The 15,185-nt window shown below is 42.8% G+C and overlaps 1 protein-coding gene across 3 annotated transcripts in view; it reads left to right on the plus strand.

Annotated features, from left to right (window-relative positions):
• PTPRG (protein tyrosine phosphatase receptor type G) overlaps positions 1–15,185 on the plus strand; it is a 415,376-nt gene that overhangs the window by 356,290 nt on the left and 43,901 nt on the right. For all 3 annotated transcript variants that reach the window (XM_074602189.1, XM_074602190.1, XM_074602191.1), the window contains one exon: positions 14,571–14,662. In XM_074602189.1, coding sequence (XP_074458290.1) covers positions 14,571–14,662 — 92 coding nt within the window. The remainder of the gene's footprint in view (positions 1–14,570; positions 14,663–15,185) is intronic.

Here is a 15,185-nt window from a genome sequence, read left to right on the forward strand (position 1 = left end):
TTTAGCAAGCATCAAGGACATTTTCTTGGTTTACATCTGCCAGAGTTACTCTGAACATGCTTTGCGATATTGAGGGGTGGATACACCTTATATTTATCAAAACTAATGGCTTATTAGAGAAAAATCTAATAATAATAAAGTAAATAACACCATTTGCATGCACAAATCACCGTAATTTGACTCAGGTGATATTTAATACTGAATCTATCTACGCAAAGCAATTGTATCTCTGTGGAGATCAAGCCTAAAGAATAAAAAAGTTGAAAAGATTTTTAAAATAATTCGAGCAAAGGAAATATTCTCTTTTTTTCTGAAGCTGTGGAAATAAAGTTTCTGCTTTCCAAAGGAAAATACAGTAATTAGGAAATTTGCAAATGGAAATTAGCCTGTGTTAGTCTTTGTCTTTATTTATGTCATTAAATGGAGTCTTTAATTAGCATATATATTATTCATGTTTCAATATAATCCATTTTATAAGTCCAAGTTCAAATATAAAAATCAAAATGGGCTTGATGCACCCTATTGTTCACATGCAAAGCAGCTAACATAGATGTAAAGATATGAGGTGAATTGAAACATTCATATTTCATAAGGATGCAGTCTACGTTTTCTGAAATTATGGCTTGAACTCTTATTTTTAACTTTTTCTCATTTGCATACATATTAGTCCCTGTTTAAATGATGTGTTAATTCTATTCATTAGACTTCAGTGAATGCTTCTAACTCTCCTGATAATCAAGCACAGGTCCCTGGAAAGCAAATTATGGACTTTCATGTTGCAAAACCCGTTGTAAACGTGACATTTATCACCGCAAAGCCAACGCACATGGAGCACTTGGCTGCAGTCAGGAGGGCAGAAACCTTTTCCTTATGCTTACGGTAATGATTGTCATCTGTGAATAAGGACCTGGCACCAGGTGCCCGATGTCTCTTCAGAAATGATTGGGCACTTCACAACCGCACCACCCTCCTGATGGTAAAAAAGCCAATTCAGCTCTTTGCCGGGGAGAAAGAGTAACTTGACTCTGGTCCTCACACAAACAAATTCAAGAAAATGGGCCATCAAGAATCTTCTATTCCACATAACGTGGTGATGGAGATGAGAATCTGGGGACCTACAAGGGCTCTGCAGGTCTCTGGAGTGTATTTGGCTGTCAAAGCAGGTTTGGCTTTGCTGCTGTCCAGAACGCATTTGTGCTTCAAAATCTCCAAAACGGTGGTCCTGAAAGCAAAAGCACGAAGGTGACAACACTACGATGGGAGTCCTTTCTCTGGGTCTCCGAACCAGATCCTGTAGCAAATGTGGGAACGACGTGCGGGAAGAAAAGGGGCAACAAAATAGTACTGGAGTTAGGTGTCTGCCGTTGCATATTGATTTGCCAGGCTGTGACAATTCATCTTTTTAATTCTAGGTATAAAAGTATTGTTATCCCAGTGGTAAACCCGAGGTGATAATTTCGCACAGTTTTATGTTGATGGGGTGAGCCCTGAGTGGTGCCACATGGGGAGTTGCCATGTGTGCTCTGATTAATAAAAAAATTGATGGGAAGAAGAAAGATTCTTATGCCATCACTGCGAGGAAGTGCTTGACATCTTTAAAGGCCCATAAGTTTAGTTTCCATCTGTTTTTTGCAGAGTCTGGGCCTTTTCAAAAGCGGCGCTGATGTGCTGTAGGGAATTAATTTAGCTCTTTGTGGTAGCAGAAGGTCAGAGTTCAACATGACTGCTTTTGTTATCCACAGAGCTACATGGAACAAGTTCCCTGTTGTATAGTTTAAAGGAATAGGTGGAGACTACTAGAAAGAGACCTGTTGTCCCTGCAGCATAGTTTTATTCAAGGTGCATGCAATAAGAGAGCTGAAGAGGAGAAATCACAGTATTTGATATACATTCTCAGCAGCTGCTTCATCTCACCGTGTCTGAATGTGTAATCTCACTCTCAGGAGCATTCCGCATGAGAAGCAGCTGGGCGCTTCTGAACATACAAGGAACGCTCCCATTTCACCGGCATTTCTGATAATCCAAGCTGCAGCTCGGCCCAGAGGGAAATGAAGAGTCTGTGTTTCATTGCGGCTCTGAGATTTTGATGGGTTGCGGTCTTGTCTTCAGATCTCTTGCAGATTTGAGCTTGGATGTCCTCTCTTTCCTTAGCAATGCTTCCTTGTACTGGAAGCGTCCAAGAGAATCCCTGAGCTTTTTACCAGCTTTTTTGAAACATTTAAACCATCTGCAGCCTTCTCCTCCTTTGCTCCTTGGATGGCAAGTGTGGGGTCCCATTGGCTTCCACACTGTCAAGCTGGGACAGGCTGTGCCAATTCCCTGTGTGCTGAGCACAGAAAAGGATGCTGAAGAAAAGGGGCTTTATACCAACCCTAGCCCAGGGTTTAACGTTACCCGCAGGTCTCCAGGTCTTTTTGAAGCCTGGAAAGTAGAGAGCTCAGCTCAGGGGGGAATAAGGCAGCAGATGAGCATTCCCCTTCCATGCCTCCTTCCAGCATCTTTTTTCCTTGGTGCGCCAGACAGCAGCTCCCCACCCCAGAGAGAGAGGCCTGTTGCCAGCCTCGCTCCTCGGTTTTTTTCTGGTGACTGGATTAACTTTAACATTGTCGTTGCTCTCTGACAACTTTATTGTATTTACTCAGCTTTCTGCGAAGGAGTTAAATTCACGTGGGTTGGATGTTTTCTGTTACAGCTCATGTTCGGTTTTGACCTTCTTGGCTTCACATATTTTCCCCTTTTAAAGTTACTAGCTGTATCTGAGATCTTAACATCAGTGGGCCGCTTTGAGCAAATAAATATTAATGAGATGGCTGCTGATAGCATCATATGGGTAGAAACAAATGCTTTTATAATAAATGGAATTTAATATTAATTGAGTGGTTTGGAGTTAAAGCAGGATAGAAAGTGACAAGCTCGTGGCACGGCAAACTGCCCTTTGCAGGAATCCAATTAGAAGAGCGAGCAGCAAACTGTAAGCAAACTTGCTGTAATCACACGGGGGCAATACAAGAGTGGAACATAATTTGGATCCTGGGACCTGTCCCCTTGAATGTCTCATAATTTCCATGAATCAACATTTAGTTACTATGTGGTGCCAAGTTTGCATTCTTCAGCTCTTTCCTGGCAATGCTGCGTCCCATTGCTCCAGTCAAACCGGAGGGAGACAGTATGTTTTGCAATAAAAGGGCCCATCAATTAAATGCACTGTGTTCTGCTACATGTCTGTCGGAGAAAAGTGACTCATTTGTTAGCCTGCTGAAATTACTTTGCATTGGAAATCTTCTGCTGATGTTACAGGGTTTTGCCTGGTCACTTGAAGCTGTTACCTTTGCCATTTCCTCAATGAGAATGATCAAGAGTTGTTCCCATTCCAAAGTGCAGTGTTTGCTCATGACTTGGAAAAATAGATGATTTGCTGAGATGTGCCATAGATAAATGGTTAAATGCTGCCTGGAGTAACCAAATGCAATTGCCACGGATATATCTCATGTCCTACCTAAAGAGTGATGTAAAGTGTTCACTGGGTTTGAATTGTTCAAAAATAGTTTAAATATTACGTCTCATTTTCATCTGGCAGGTGGAGTTGCAGAAGCTGCTATAGCGAGAGGTTGTGGCGTTTCAGATAACCTGGGTAATGTGTGGAATTGGCTTAGCGAGCCTCTGAAAGGAGGGCGCAGGTTGTCAAGTGAGGGTGCAGGAGTGATAAAGACCTAAGCACAGCATCTGGGAAGTTGGGGCACTGCTTCCAGGCTGACGGGGAAGCATGTGGAAAAAAAAAAAAAAGGAGGAAAAAAACCAAAACCAAACAACAAGGAGCAAGTCAATTTATCCATTCTGTCAAAATGGCTACGATCAGCCAGGAGGCAAATGAATAAATGGATCAACAAGGAGTTCACACTTGTGTGTTCTCGACAGGAAATCACAGATCTGAAACCAAATGTCTGGGACAAAACTACCAGAAATAGTGGCAAAATACTCTGCTGTTTAGTCTGCATTTTAAACATTTTTAGCTCGCAAAGCTCCTTGAATTAAAATACTGGAATAAAACAGGAACTTGTTACTACGGTTCCCGGTTCCCAGCAGAGATGGAAATAGCTGTGGTGGGTCTGACAGCAGGACCCCGGTCCACGCTGGAGTCGCCCTTTGCCTGCGAACCCGAACGTGCCTTGCCATCACGATTGCGGATGTCCTTTCTGCTCCCCAGCTCGCTAATTGCTGCACTGATGGCAGCAAAAGCACCACCAAAGATCGCATCAGAACGTGGAAATGAAATGCATAGATACAGCAGGAGGAAAATGAATTGCTAGAGGTGTCAGCACTGCACCGTTCACCTAGGAGCAGACGTCTCCTGCATTCCTCCAGGACAGCACGTCTGCCTGTGCAGCCACGTCGCTTCATGAGCTGTAAAAGAAAAGGAAAATACTGAGCCAGGAGCTTGTGTTTAATTTACGTCTGCTTCTGAGCAAGCGCCTGATGGATCCAGGCGCGTTTCTTCATACATTAAGAAGCGTTCGTATGTTTTTGCTCAGATGCAAACTGCAATTCCGGTGGGCTTTTTTTCTCCTTTTCCCCAGTCCCGCATTTATCAACACTGAAAGGTGATGAAGAGCTTAATAAAAGGTAGATTAAAGCTCTGGAACTAGTGCAAATAAAGAGAAGAGTCTATAAATAGAAAACATATTAAACTGTATCTGGTGTTAAGGGGTCTAATAATTAACATAGGTTGACTGAATTTCTCCTGTTTTGCCTATCTGCAATGAACTCTTATCTTGAATCAAAATGTTCTCCTCACTGTGATTACTTTTGTTATTAGATGTTTCTACACACTGATTAAGACAAGGGGAAAGCAATAGATTATTTGCCCGAGTGCATACTTACTGAAAAGTCTGTCGTGAGGATGAAAGCAGTTTCCAATTTTCAGAATAATTTTGACTGATTTCTTAAAGGCAAGGTAACATCTGTTACTTTCTGATTTTTCAATTCTTCACCCTTCTCTATAATTGGGTGCCAGCTAATAGGCTTTATGGTAACTTTTCTGATATGCCTCATACTTTGCGTCCTTTTTTTGTAATAAATGTGTATTTCCTTGACACTAAAATTCAAGGAGCTTCAAATGGGTTATAGCCTGAAACTTCAAAGGTGTCCTTTTCTTAACAAACATTTTGAAAAGGGAACTCATCCTCACTTCATTTCAAGCTCACTTCATTTCAGGGTCATCCTTCTAGTCTCCTCTGCCTCATGGTGTAGTGGATTCTACCTCCGTTACTTACTTATAATATTTCTAGAATTTTTATTGTGGTTTATGTGGTCTGTGGAGGTGGTAATTTGAAACGTACATTGTTTTTATTTTCTATGCTTCTTTATTATGCCTAAGTATGCTTAATACTGCTTACTGCTTTTTGGTATTAATTAGATTTTTCTTATGGTATTAATGATCTTGGGATTTGTTTGCTATTATTGCTATGGTTGATGCTATTTATTTTTTAGAAACATTCTTGCAGAAAATACTGCACTTGTCAAGTGCAAGTGCTACTGGCCGGATGCTACTGATGCAGGGACTTTTTATTCTGATGTATTAATTGCTGTGGGTCTGTTGTGTTTAGCAAAGGGAGCCCGGTGGATATGTTCACACCGCAGTGATTGTCCGATTTAAGCAGAAGACCACTTCAGCGAATACAACTTGCTTCTTTGCAGGATAGCTCTATTAATGCAGAGCTATGCCCAAGGTACTTCGCCCAGCAGATAAGGAGTACTGGAGCAGGCAGAGCTCGCACTGACATGCCTGCATCTCTCCTGGCATCGGAGATCGGTCACTGGGGTCTGATTCACAGAGCGAGTTAGAGATGTTGTATTCAGCATACCACCGCAGAATACACAGCACGGTATTTCTCAGTGGTTTGGTTCAGGGAATGGTAGTTTATTGTCTCTGATATTTGTGTTTCCTTGTCACATTTGTTAACCTTTGAATGCAAGAAACTCATTAAAGCAATTCCTCAGACACGCGTACTCCAGGCTTCCCCAGAGCTCTCGAGTCACTGCCACATTAGTATCAGCGACAGCAAGAAGCGAATCTCCAAATGGGTTGATTGATAGCGAGATTAATGATCCTCAAGACTTCTGTCCAGGTTTATTATTTGGCAGCTTACAAATCTTTGCTTTCAGGGAGCTGGGTGGGGAAGGAGGACCAGCTGGCTGCCACCCGGTCTGTCTGTGTTAGCGTGATGAGGTGACGTACGTAGCCCTGTCAGAGCACTAGCATTAAGTAGTGTGTTTTCAGTGTTCTCATTATCTGCCAGGTACTAAATAATTTGCTTCTCTGCTCTTGGTGCCAGCTGCTCTTTTCTTTTCCTTTGTGCTCTGCTTCCAAAGGTATCTTTTTGTACCATTTCTAATTGCGTCCTAAACAGAGTTAGCAGAGAGACCATAAAAAATTTTAAGTAGCTATTTCGTTTGAAATGGCCAATGAAAAAAGCCCACCCTCCAAACACACGGTGATGAAGAGAGAAAGGAAATAATCACACTTTAAATATTTCATCCTGGCCCCAAATGAGCTAAACATGAAATAAGTCCAGCAGCATTGGGAAATCTTCCTAGTTCTCCCATGCAGCTTTAGTCCAGGTGCATGTGGACATGTCTGATGTGAGAAAGAGGGAGCTTCCCTTTGAGTATTTCATTATATTTAACAAACTGGCATTTCTGCCTGAAGATGGGCAGGTCCATCAAAACAGAGGAAAAAACTGTGCCTAAATTTTTAGGACATTTTTGTGTTAATGTTCAGGTCCCAGGCTGTGGTTAGGGATACCTAAAATAATTGTCGATTGAATGTCCCGAAGTCCCATTTGGAGGAAGGAAAGAATATTTTTGCAAAGGGAAGAGCAGAGCTCTTTTATTTTGAAAGTAATTAGGTGGGAGTAACTAGGAACATTTAGGTGAATGTTCCAAAGAAAGAGACAGTTTCTGCTGTCCTCTCTTAGTTGGGATCATTTCTGTACTGTTTTTCTTATAACACGATTTCAATCCAGGTGAATTACACTTTACATTTAAAAATAGCTGTATTTTAACCTCGCAGTGTGTCACCCTGTTTTTATGCTTTCCTCTCCTGAGGTTCGTCCCAAAGGGAATTCGTGTCCTGAAATGGTAATATCAAGTATGCCCGATTTTGACTTCTTAGAGGTGCTGCTAAAAGCTCCTCTCCAGTAAGAGGCAATCTTCATTGATTGCTGCAGTTCTTGTGATTACAGAACAACTCTTCACTCGGTTAAATTTAGCTTCCTTCTGTGAGAAAGTTTTAGGCTCCTTTTTAATATTATATGATGTTTAGGGCATTGGAAGAGCGCATTTTATAGGAACTGCCTAAGGTATTATTTGATTGGAAAAGGCATGTCTTTGTTTTCCTCTGCGATTTTCTAGGCTTTGTTATGAATGTTGCATTAAATAAATAGTTGGCTGAGGGAGAGGAAAATGAATACGTTAGGCTTCCCTTTGGTTTTTAAAACCATGCCTAATTTTTAAACCATTTTAAGATACCACCTATCGGTTTCTCTACCCCATTTTTGCCTGAAGACGTTAAAGTTTTGAGTGGTAATGCATATAACCAGGGAGCTTGTTCTCTTGCAGTAGAAAATACTGATGAGTAAACCCATTCAGTCATCTGTAAAATTGCTGAGTGTATCCAACACAGCTGTTGTGAGTATTGATTAAAGCAGGAGGGGAAGGTCTGATGCTGCTAGCCCTGTCAGAGGTCACCAGGAGAGTAATTAGCTACCAAGTGTTACAGGGCCAAGTGGCATCGCAAAAAAGGTTTCACCATCGCCTTCGCTATTCTCCAGGGACACCAGGAGGATGGGACAAGGAAGCGTGGAAAATGTTTGTGCTGAGCTGAACTAAGATTTATCCACTTACAATTTGCAGTTAAAGAGCTTTCTAAGCGCATTTCTGCGTTGGCCACCTGGGCACTTTCTGGTCACACAGCTGATGAAGGGGGGAGGACTGGAAAGCAGCTCATCTTGGTGTGTGTTGTCGTTTCTTAATTGTGTAATTATTTGAATACCCTTCTAAAAATTATTATTTCTTGTATAATGTCTGAGTTCCATACCGTATGTGATATAAATGGGTTGTCTAGTCTCTGGTGACAGGTAGGATCTCAGAGGATCGGGAGAAGAGGATTTTTAATTTTGTGGAGAGCTGTGTAGTCAGCTGGCAAATTTAGGCCATAAATATTAAATTAGCTGTCTTTCTGTGTCAAAAATCCCTAGTCTCGTTTGTAGATTAGTTTTTTAGATGGACAATTTTACTAGTGGTGTGTATTCTTCATCACAAATACTGTCCCAAAGTTCTGTCCACCTTCTCTTTTTTCCATCTGCCTTTTCCCAGCCTTTTTCCCATCTTTATTTCTCGATGTTACTGCAGAATGTGTGGTTGTGAGTGTGTGTGGTTGGACTGGTGATTAGCATTTGGATCCTTTTAGCTTTTGTGGGACTGTGTGGGTGCGCAACAACTCACTAGTGTGAAAAAGCGTTTCTCCTTGCCCCGAGGAAGTCCCCTGAAAAGGGACAGTCTACTTCTCTCTATTCTGTCTAGGAAAGGATGCCAAGGACTTGGCACACTGTGAACTTCTGAAACCTACCCATGTACTGTCTAGACCAGTATCCAGTTATCATATCTGTGCGATGCTTAACGCTGCTCAAGAAGATTACAGGCAGAAATTGCTTTGTGGGGAGAAGGTGAATCATCTTTGGGAGGGATATGCAGGAGAATTAGCATTATATTGTAGGGAAATTTTCCTCCTTTTTCAGCTTTCCTTTATTCTCTTGGGTTTTATGCATTCCTGCTTTGTATATCCTCCCGTAGCTCAAGTTCGGTCAGCCTTCACTGCCTTACTGCTCCAGCGTAGCATAGGTTCTTTTATAACTCAGCTTTTGAATTCTGATCGTTAAGCGTTAAGACCTGGGAAGGAAAATAATTGTAGAAAATTGGGGCAATATAAGCCATTTTCTGGCCAAAAAAAGGAGTAAATGCAGATGCCCCTCTGATACAATGAAGGTAATATCACTGCTCCATGCTGGTCACTTATTCATATTCATAAGATCAGCTTTTTTCGTGTGGTTTTCTCTTCTCTTTTTCTTCTTAACGCTTGAGTCAGTTTTATTGCTCATAAAAATCAGTGACTGATGACCCCAGCTAGAGCAGTGCAGACTGCAGACAGCTGTTGTCCAGGCTCCCATCCACTGCTCTGCTGGTGACATGGTCGTGATTTGCAGCGCTTCTGTTGTTCCGTAGTCTGCAGCTCTTTTCTGAGGAGTCATTGCCAATTCTGACAGTGACAAATACTTGCCAAGGAATAGTGAAGCTAGTTTAAAGTGCAGAGCCATGTGTTACCAGTACACTTGACTGCATACATACTCTGGTTTTGGTGCCAGCAGAAGGCAATCTTAATTGTGTCTCCTGGAAAACATGCAAAACAGTTCAATGAGAATCTGAGGCATCTTTTCTTCTATTGAAAGTGAGAATGAATGTGCAGAGGTAGTGAAAGGGATCATTTCCTGTCTTTGGATCCTTGTTCGGGAGTTATTTGCAGACCCTCCCGTGATGGAGGAGCATGGTGAATGAATGCCTACATCCAGGTTGCATTTGATGAAGGCTAAGCCATGTCCTGGCTTAGAGGTCCCTTACAGATCCTGGTTTGACTCGTGTTTCATCTTGCCTGTTCTGCCCACCAGCTAAGGACTGGGTGTGGAAGTAGGGTGACTGCAGGGCCTATTGGCTTCTTCATTAATAAACGTACGTTCTGCAGAGCTCCTGTCTGTCGGAGGCTGTTTCTGGAGGAAGGGTACCCAGAGGACAAGGTTTGCCCTGCTCTGACAGTAGTAAATGGGCCTCTAGGATCCTTTCAAACCATCTGCCCCTGAATTGGTCATGCTTTAGGAGGTAATGACCCAAGAAGAGAGAGTTGCAAGAAACCGGGAGCCTAGAGCTCCTAGATGCTATTAGAGAAATTAAGCAGTATAAATCTGGCTAGCCTTGGAGAGGGAATACGTGCTGCTTCAGCCAACAGGAACGCCTGGAAGAAGGAGTAGGTCCCTAATGAACAAGGGAGCAATGAATGTGCCAGTCTCTTCAGCGTGTGAGGCAGGACGCGGCTCTTGGGTGTCCCCAGAAAGTGAAGCATTCCCCTGTGATTTTTTCCTCTGTTCAGTCTGTGTCGCGGTGGCTTCAGCCAGCCGCTGCGGAGGCAATCCCTTGCCCCTCCGCAATAACCCCTTGCTCCTTCTCTGCTTGCCTCAGCTGCTCTGGAGCAGCGCAGATCCCTGTCGGCACAGATCAGGGGATGCTGCCCGCGCGAGACCGAGTACCGAGGAGTAAAGGCCAAACGCTGCCCTCAGAGCTATTCCCAGTACTCCCATTGACGGCAGCGCACGCTGTGTGTTTGTATTGGAAGGCAGTATTAACTAAACACTGAGGCGCTATCTTCTACACAAAAATAAAATGCTTTCAGGCCATTATGTGATCTGGTTCTCCCTCTTGCTTTTAGATGAGCATAAAGGAGAAGCTGCTTGAGGTTTATTAACGAATAACCAAGGAAACCTGTTTTGAGTGTCAAAATCTCATGAGGCATCTCTTCTTCTACAGAAGCTAATCTGGTATTTTGCTCAGCGGAGATGGAACAAACATTTAACCCAGCTAATCAGGACCATCTCTTGGCATATTTTTATGTGTGTGGCTTGATAATAAGGTGCTGCTGCTCTGGACTTTGCATCCTGTTAGCTTGCTTTAATAACCCGCTGCCAGTATCTCTGCAAAAAGATTCTGGGCAGGGGGATGCTCTCGCTCACGTTGTTGGCTTTGCGTTCCAGACCCTGCCTCTGCTCCTTCTCCAGGGAGATGCTAATCTCGAAGTGTTTTACTTTCTGCATTTTGGTCCATATGTGACAACTGTGTGTCTGATCACCACAATCTCGCACAGTTATTGTACCCCAGGGAAAGGGAGCCGAAAAAACATATGGGGCTAGAGAAAACGGTGTGCTTCACTGCACACAGGCGTATTTCAGAGACAACAGACTCTTTGGTATTTTGCAGGAAAGATGTGGGCTCTCTGAAATATTCTGGAAGTGAAATCAGGGCTGTAATCTGCTTTTCCTCAATCAGGGCTGCAGAAATGCAAGAATTATTCTAAAATTAGTGTTTCAGTTGTTAAGATTTTAATAATCATTTGTGCCATTGACAAGTCCCAATTGCTCATTCACTAAAGGCTGCGTCTGTCAGAAAAATATCTTTTTTTTTTCTGCTGATGGTGTTGGTTTCCTGAGCAGATGGGCACACAGGTGCAAACACCTGCACGTGTATACACACTGGGGTTCAAAGTTACAGGCTGAAGTGCTCATGTGAAAACAGTTGTAGACTTGCACCTTGTCTAGCCCTGCATCCACTCCCACCTCTCTCCATGGCTGCTTGGCCAGTGACTCGAAACAAGCAATTTTCTGCTCTTATCCTTTTCCTTTACCCGTCCCTCCCCATACACACACACAGATTTACTGCAGCCTCTTGTAGCCTTAGCAACTGCTGCCACTTAAGGTTTGTACACGGAGGGAAAGGTAATGGGTAGGGGAAATGCCAGGGGAGAGAAGGGAGCATCCTAAAGCGGGGGAGAAGGCGGATACTAACTTGTCTGAAATGCCTTTCAGTAGCCTTGATCCAACTATCAGTATTTATTACTACAAACTAGAACATAAGTTTGCAAAAGGCTCTTCTAGGGGGCAGGCATTTCCTAACCCAGTCAGTCCCAGGCTGGAATAATGGACATTATCCAAACTGGGGGCTTGGAGGCATCTGCCCGGTGCCCCAAGATGCATGGATCGAGAGGTGCAAGAGTGGGAAACAGACCCCGTAAGCAGAACTTGCTGGAAAATTCATCCAGCGATTTTGTGGAACCTATTGTAAAAGGTCTTTTAAAGATCAATCCCCTTTATCCTGCTTTTGAGCCTGCATAGTACTGTCAGTGCTGCCTTCTGCTGTCACTGGGAGCCCCCGAGACGTGGAGGGAGTCACCAGGACAGGGATGTGATGCCCTGTGCACAGTGAGCTCAGCTGTAGAGGCTAAACTTGGAATATTTACAGCAATTATGAGCAAGTAGGGAAAAAAAAAAAAAAAAAGAGTTTGAGAGGCTTGTCTTCACCTGATGTGCCAGAATTCAGTATTGTAAAGTAATGAATATGCTGTATTATATATGTGTACACATAAGACAAGAATGTATTTTAGCATGATGTTTGTGACTTGAGAAAACCTTTAGTCAAATTCAATGGTGATTGCCTTTTTAGAACAACTACAGAAGGTCTTCCAGGAATAAAATTCAGAATTGTTAATGACATTAATGATTGCAGAAAACTTTACTCTGTGAAATATTCATTTAATACATTGTTATTCCAACACTGTGCTCAGCAGAGATATGCTGGACTGGGTATTCAGCTGTCACCATCGTGGGCCTTACAATATCAGGCAATGTGATTATCCAACACAATTACGTGTTTTGAGGCTATTAAGTAAAAGCTTTCTTATGGCTGCATAAAAAATCATAATGCCAGCCTATCACAGCCTCTCAGAGTATAAAATAACAAATTACAAAAAATAATTGCTTTTCTTAAGTATCATCAGCTTAAAAATACCCTGTAAATCCCTACGTAAAGGTCTGTCTTTTTATCAGACACCTTCTTAAGGCCTTCATTACCGGGAGAAGCCGTTCAAGGATTTCTGTAGTATTGACTCAAGGGAAAGAGCCCCAAATACATCAAAATCAGGAACATTTTGCCTGTTTCATATTCATAGTTTCTTCTTTATGTGTGACTGATTTATTCTGCTGCGTGCCCCCAGGGTGTGCATTGTCCAAAATAAAGGCTGCCAAAAAAAAAAAATGAGAACGGGGAGCAAGTAGGGTGGGGGGAGTTCAGCCGATGTTTTTAAATGCTGTGAGACTATTGCACGTCTTGCATCCTCGTGTGTGAATTCACCTTATGGTGTTTCTTAACAAAAGCGTGCCCCCTAAATAAATAACTTCAGCACAATGCGAGACATCGTGCCTGAAAATAGAAAGCTGCTCCGAGACAGTTACTCCATGCTGTGAAATCTGCTCTCTTCTGCTTCTGTATTGTCTTAAGTTGTACTGGTGCTGCCATCACATGTGATTGCATTATAAAGCACTGGGACTGCGCGGTAGGAAGTGCAAACACATAGAATGCGAGTGCCCATGATTATTTCAGTTTCTGGTTTCGCCTAAGAGGGTGGTTTGATTTTTCAGTGACTTTTTTGCTCTCTGGCGTGTACGGATGTTGAAAACAAAGGGAGCAGAAATGGCTTTGACGATGTCAGCGAAGCCGGCTCTGCAGAGTGGGCTCTCCGTGGAGAGCACAATGCCCGACTTACAGAGAAGCAGACTGCAAGGCAGAAAGTTATAAGCCACGATGTGCAAATATGTTTCAGCAAGCGAACCGGCAACTTGACAAAAAGGCACCGCTCACCAGGCCGCCTGCAAACTTTGCCCAGGTGTTGAGGAGCAGTTCATTAAGGGCTGCAATGAGGGGGATCTTTCTGCAATGGGAAGCTATTGTTAAGCGCCCCGACAGATGAGAGCAGACCCTTCTCCTGCCACAATAGCTGCTCACACCAAGCAAGACTCATTAAATATTCAGTTCCAGCCTCAAGCAGCTCATTAAGTCAGCAATGAGCAGTGACGCTGGTGTTGGAAAACCCTGCCTCAGTTAACATCACCATGCAGAGTCTCCTCGGATCTCTTGATGTTATTCTGCCCAGTACCTTTTCTGTGATGACCAGCTTGTGCTCTCTGCTTTGCATTAAATACAGGTAAAAAAGAGTCAGGTGGATTTAAGTTCTCCTTTTCTTTATAGGCCTTTTCAGAGACGAGTCCTGGGGCCCAAGCTAAGTGGCTATTGCATTTTTCTGTAGCAGCATATGTAATACAAGTTTGCAGGAGGAGGATGGGATGAGGGTGATATGGCTTTAGCGTTAAAAAACAAACAAACAAAAAACTGTAATGTTTGAAGGATAACTTTCATAGCAGAACATCACAATATGCAGCAGTTACAGATGCGGTATTACTGTCTGTTGGCTGTTACACAGCAGAAACTTTTCCAGTAGTGTGTTTTCCCTGGAAATGCTAGCGTCTTAGGTGGATTTTGGCTTGAACTGTATGCTGAATGTTTCTTGTGTGCAAATTTTCTTTCTCAATGATGCGTTTGAAACCTGTTTTGCAACCACTGACTTTTGTGAGTACAATTTCATATTCAATGGTACGTAGCAATACTATACAGAGGCATTTATGATGGCTGGATGTCAGATGTCAATGAATTAGAGCACACCAGAATCTGGAATTACGATTGTAACTGTAGAAAATGTGCATATGTTTTGATGCATCGATGTTTTAAAACTATAACGTCTGAAAGTATGGCGCAGAAATGGAACAGAAACAGAGAAGCAGAACACGTGCAAAAGTTGTCAGCTATTTTTTCAGAGGGCAGTTTTTCACACCCTGAATCTATTTTTCTTCTTTTTCCTTTAACAGAAAGTGTTTTCAGACTGCCCATTTCTATGTGGAGGACAGCAGTTCCCCCCGTGTGGTCCCCAATGAAAGTATTCCCATTATACCTATTCCAGGTAAGATGGGCTTAATCTCCTGTGTTTGCGCTATTTGGAGTCTGTTTTAATTACATAAAGAAGGTTATGCTTGTGATAAATCATGGGGGTTTGGTAGAAATTTGTTGTATCGGTGCTGCTTCATTTAATTTAAGGTGCTTTGCAATGAGGCTCTGAATGCCAATGCTGTATTTTTCCATAGGCACCTCTCCACATTACTTTAATAGAAATTTCGGAATAACCTTTGTAAAATGTCAAAAACATGAGCAACACTTCTTAAAAACGCTAAGGCATTGCATCCAGGGTGAAACCAGCTGCTCCATCAGGGCAGGTTATGGACGAGGGATATGCAGCTCCGCTGCTCTCTCGAGACTGGGGGACTTGCCCCCCGCTTTTAGCGTGTGCAGAGGTGGGGTCTGCTGCTTCTCGGGGAGAACAGCAAGGCACAAAGATACGCAAACAATCTCAAGTCCTAAGCCATCTGTTAATTTGGTATTAATCAAGTTACCAAAGGTCAAATTCTCCTCTCGGCTATACTAAGAGC

This window comes from Larus michahellis, chromosome 10 (genome assembly GCF_964199755.1).
Source record: "Larus michahellis chromosome 10, bLarMic1.1, whole genome shotgun sequence".
Taxonomy (NCBI): Eukaryota; Metazoa; Chordata; class Aves; order Charadriiformes; family Laridae; genus Larus; species Larus michahellis.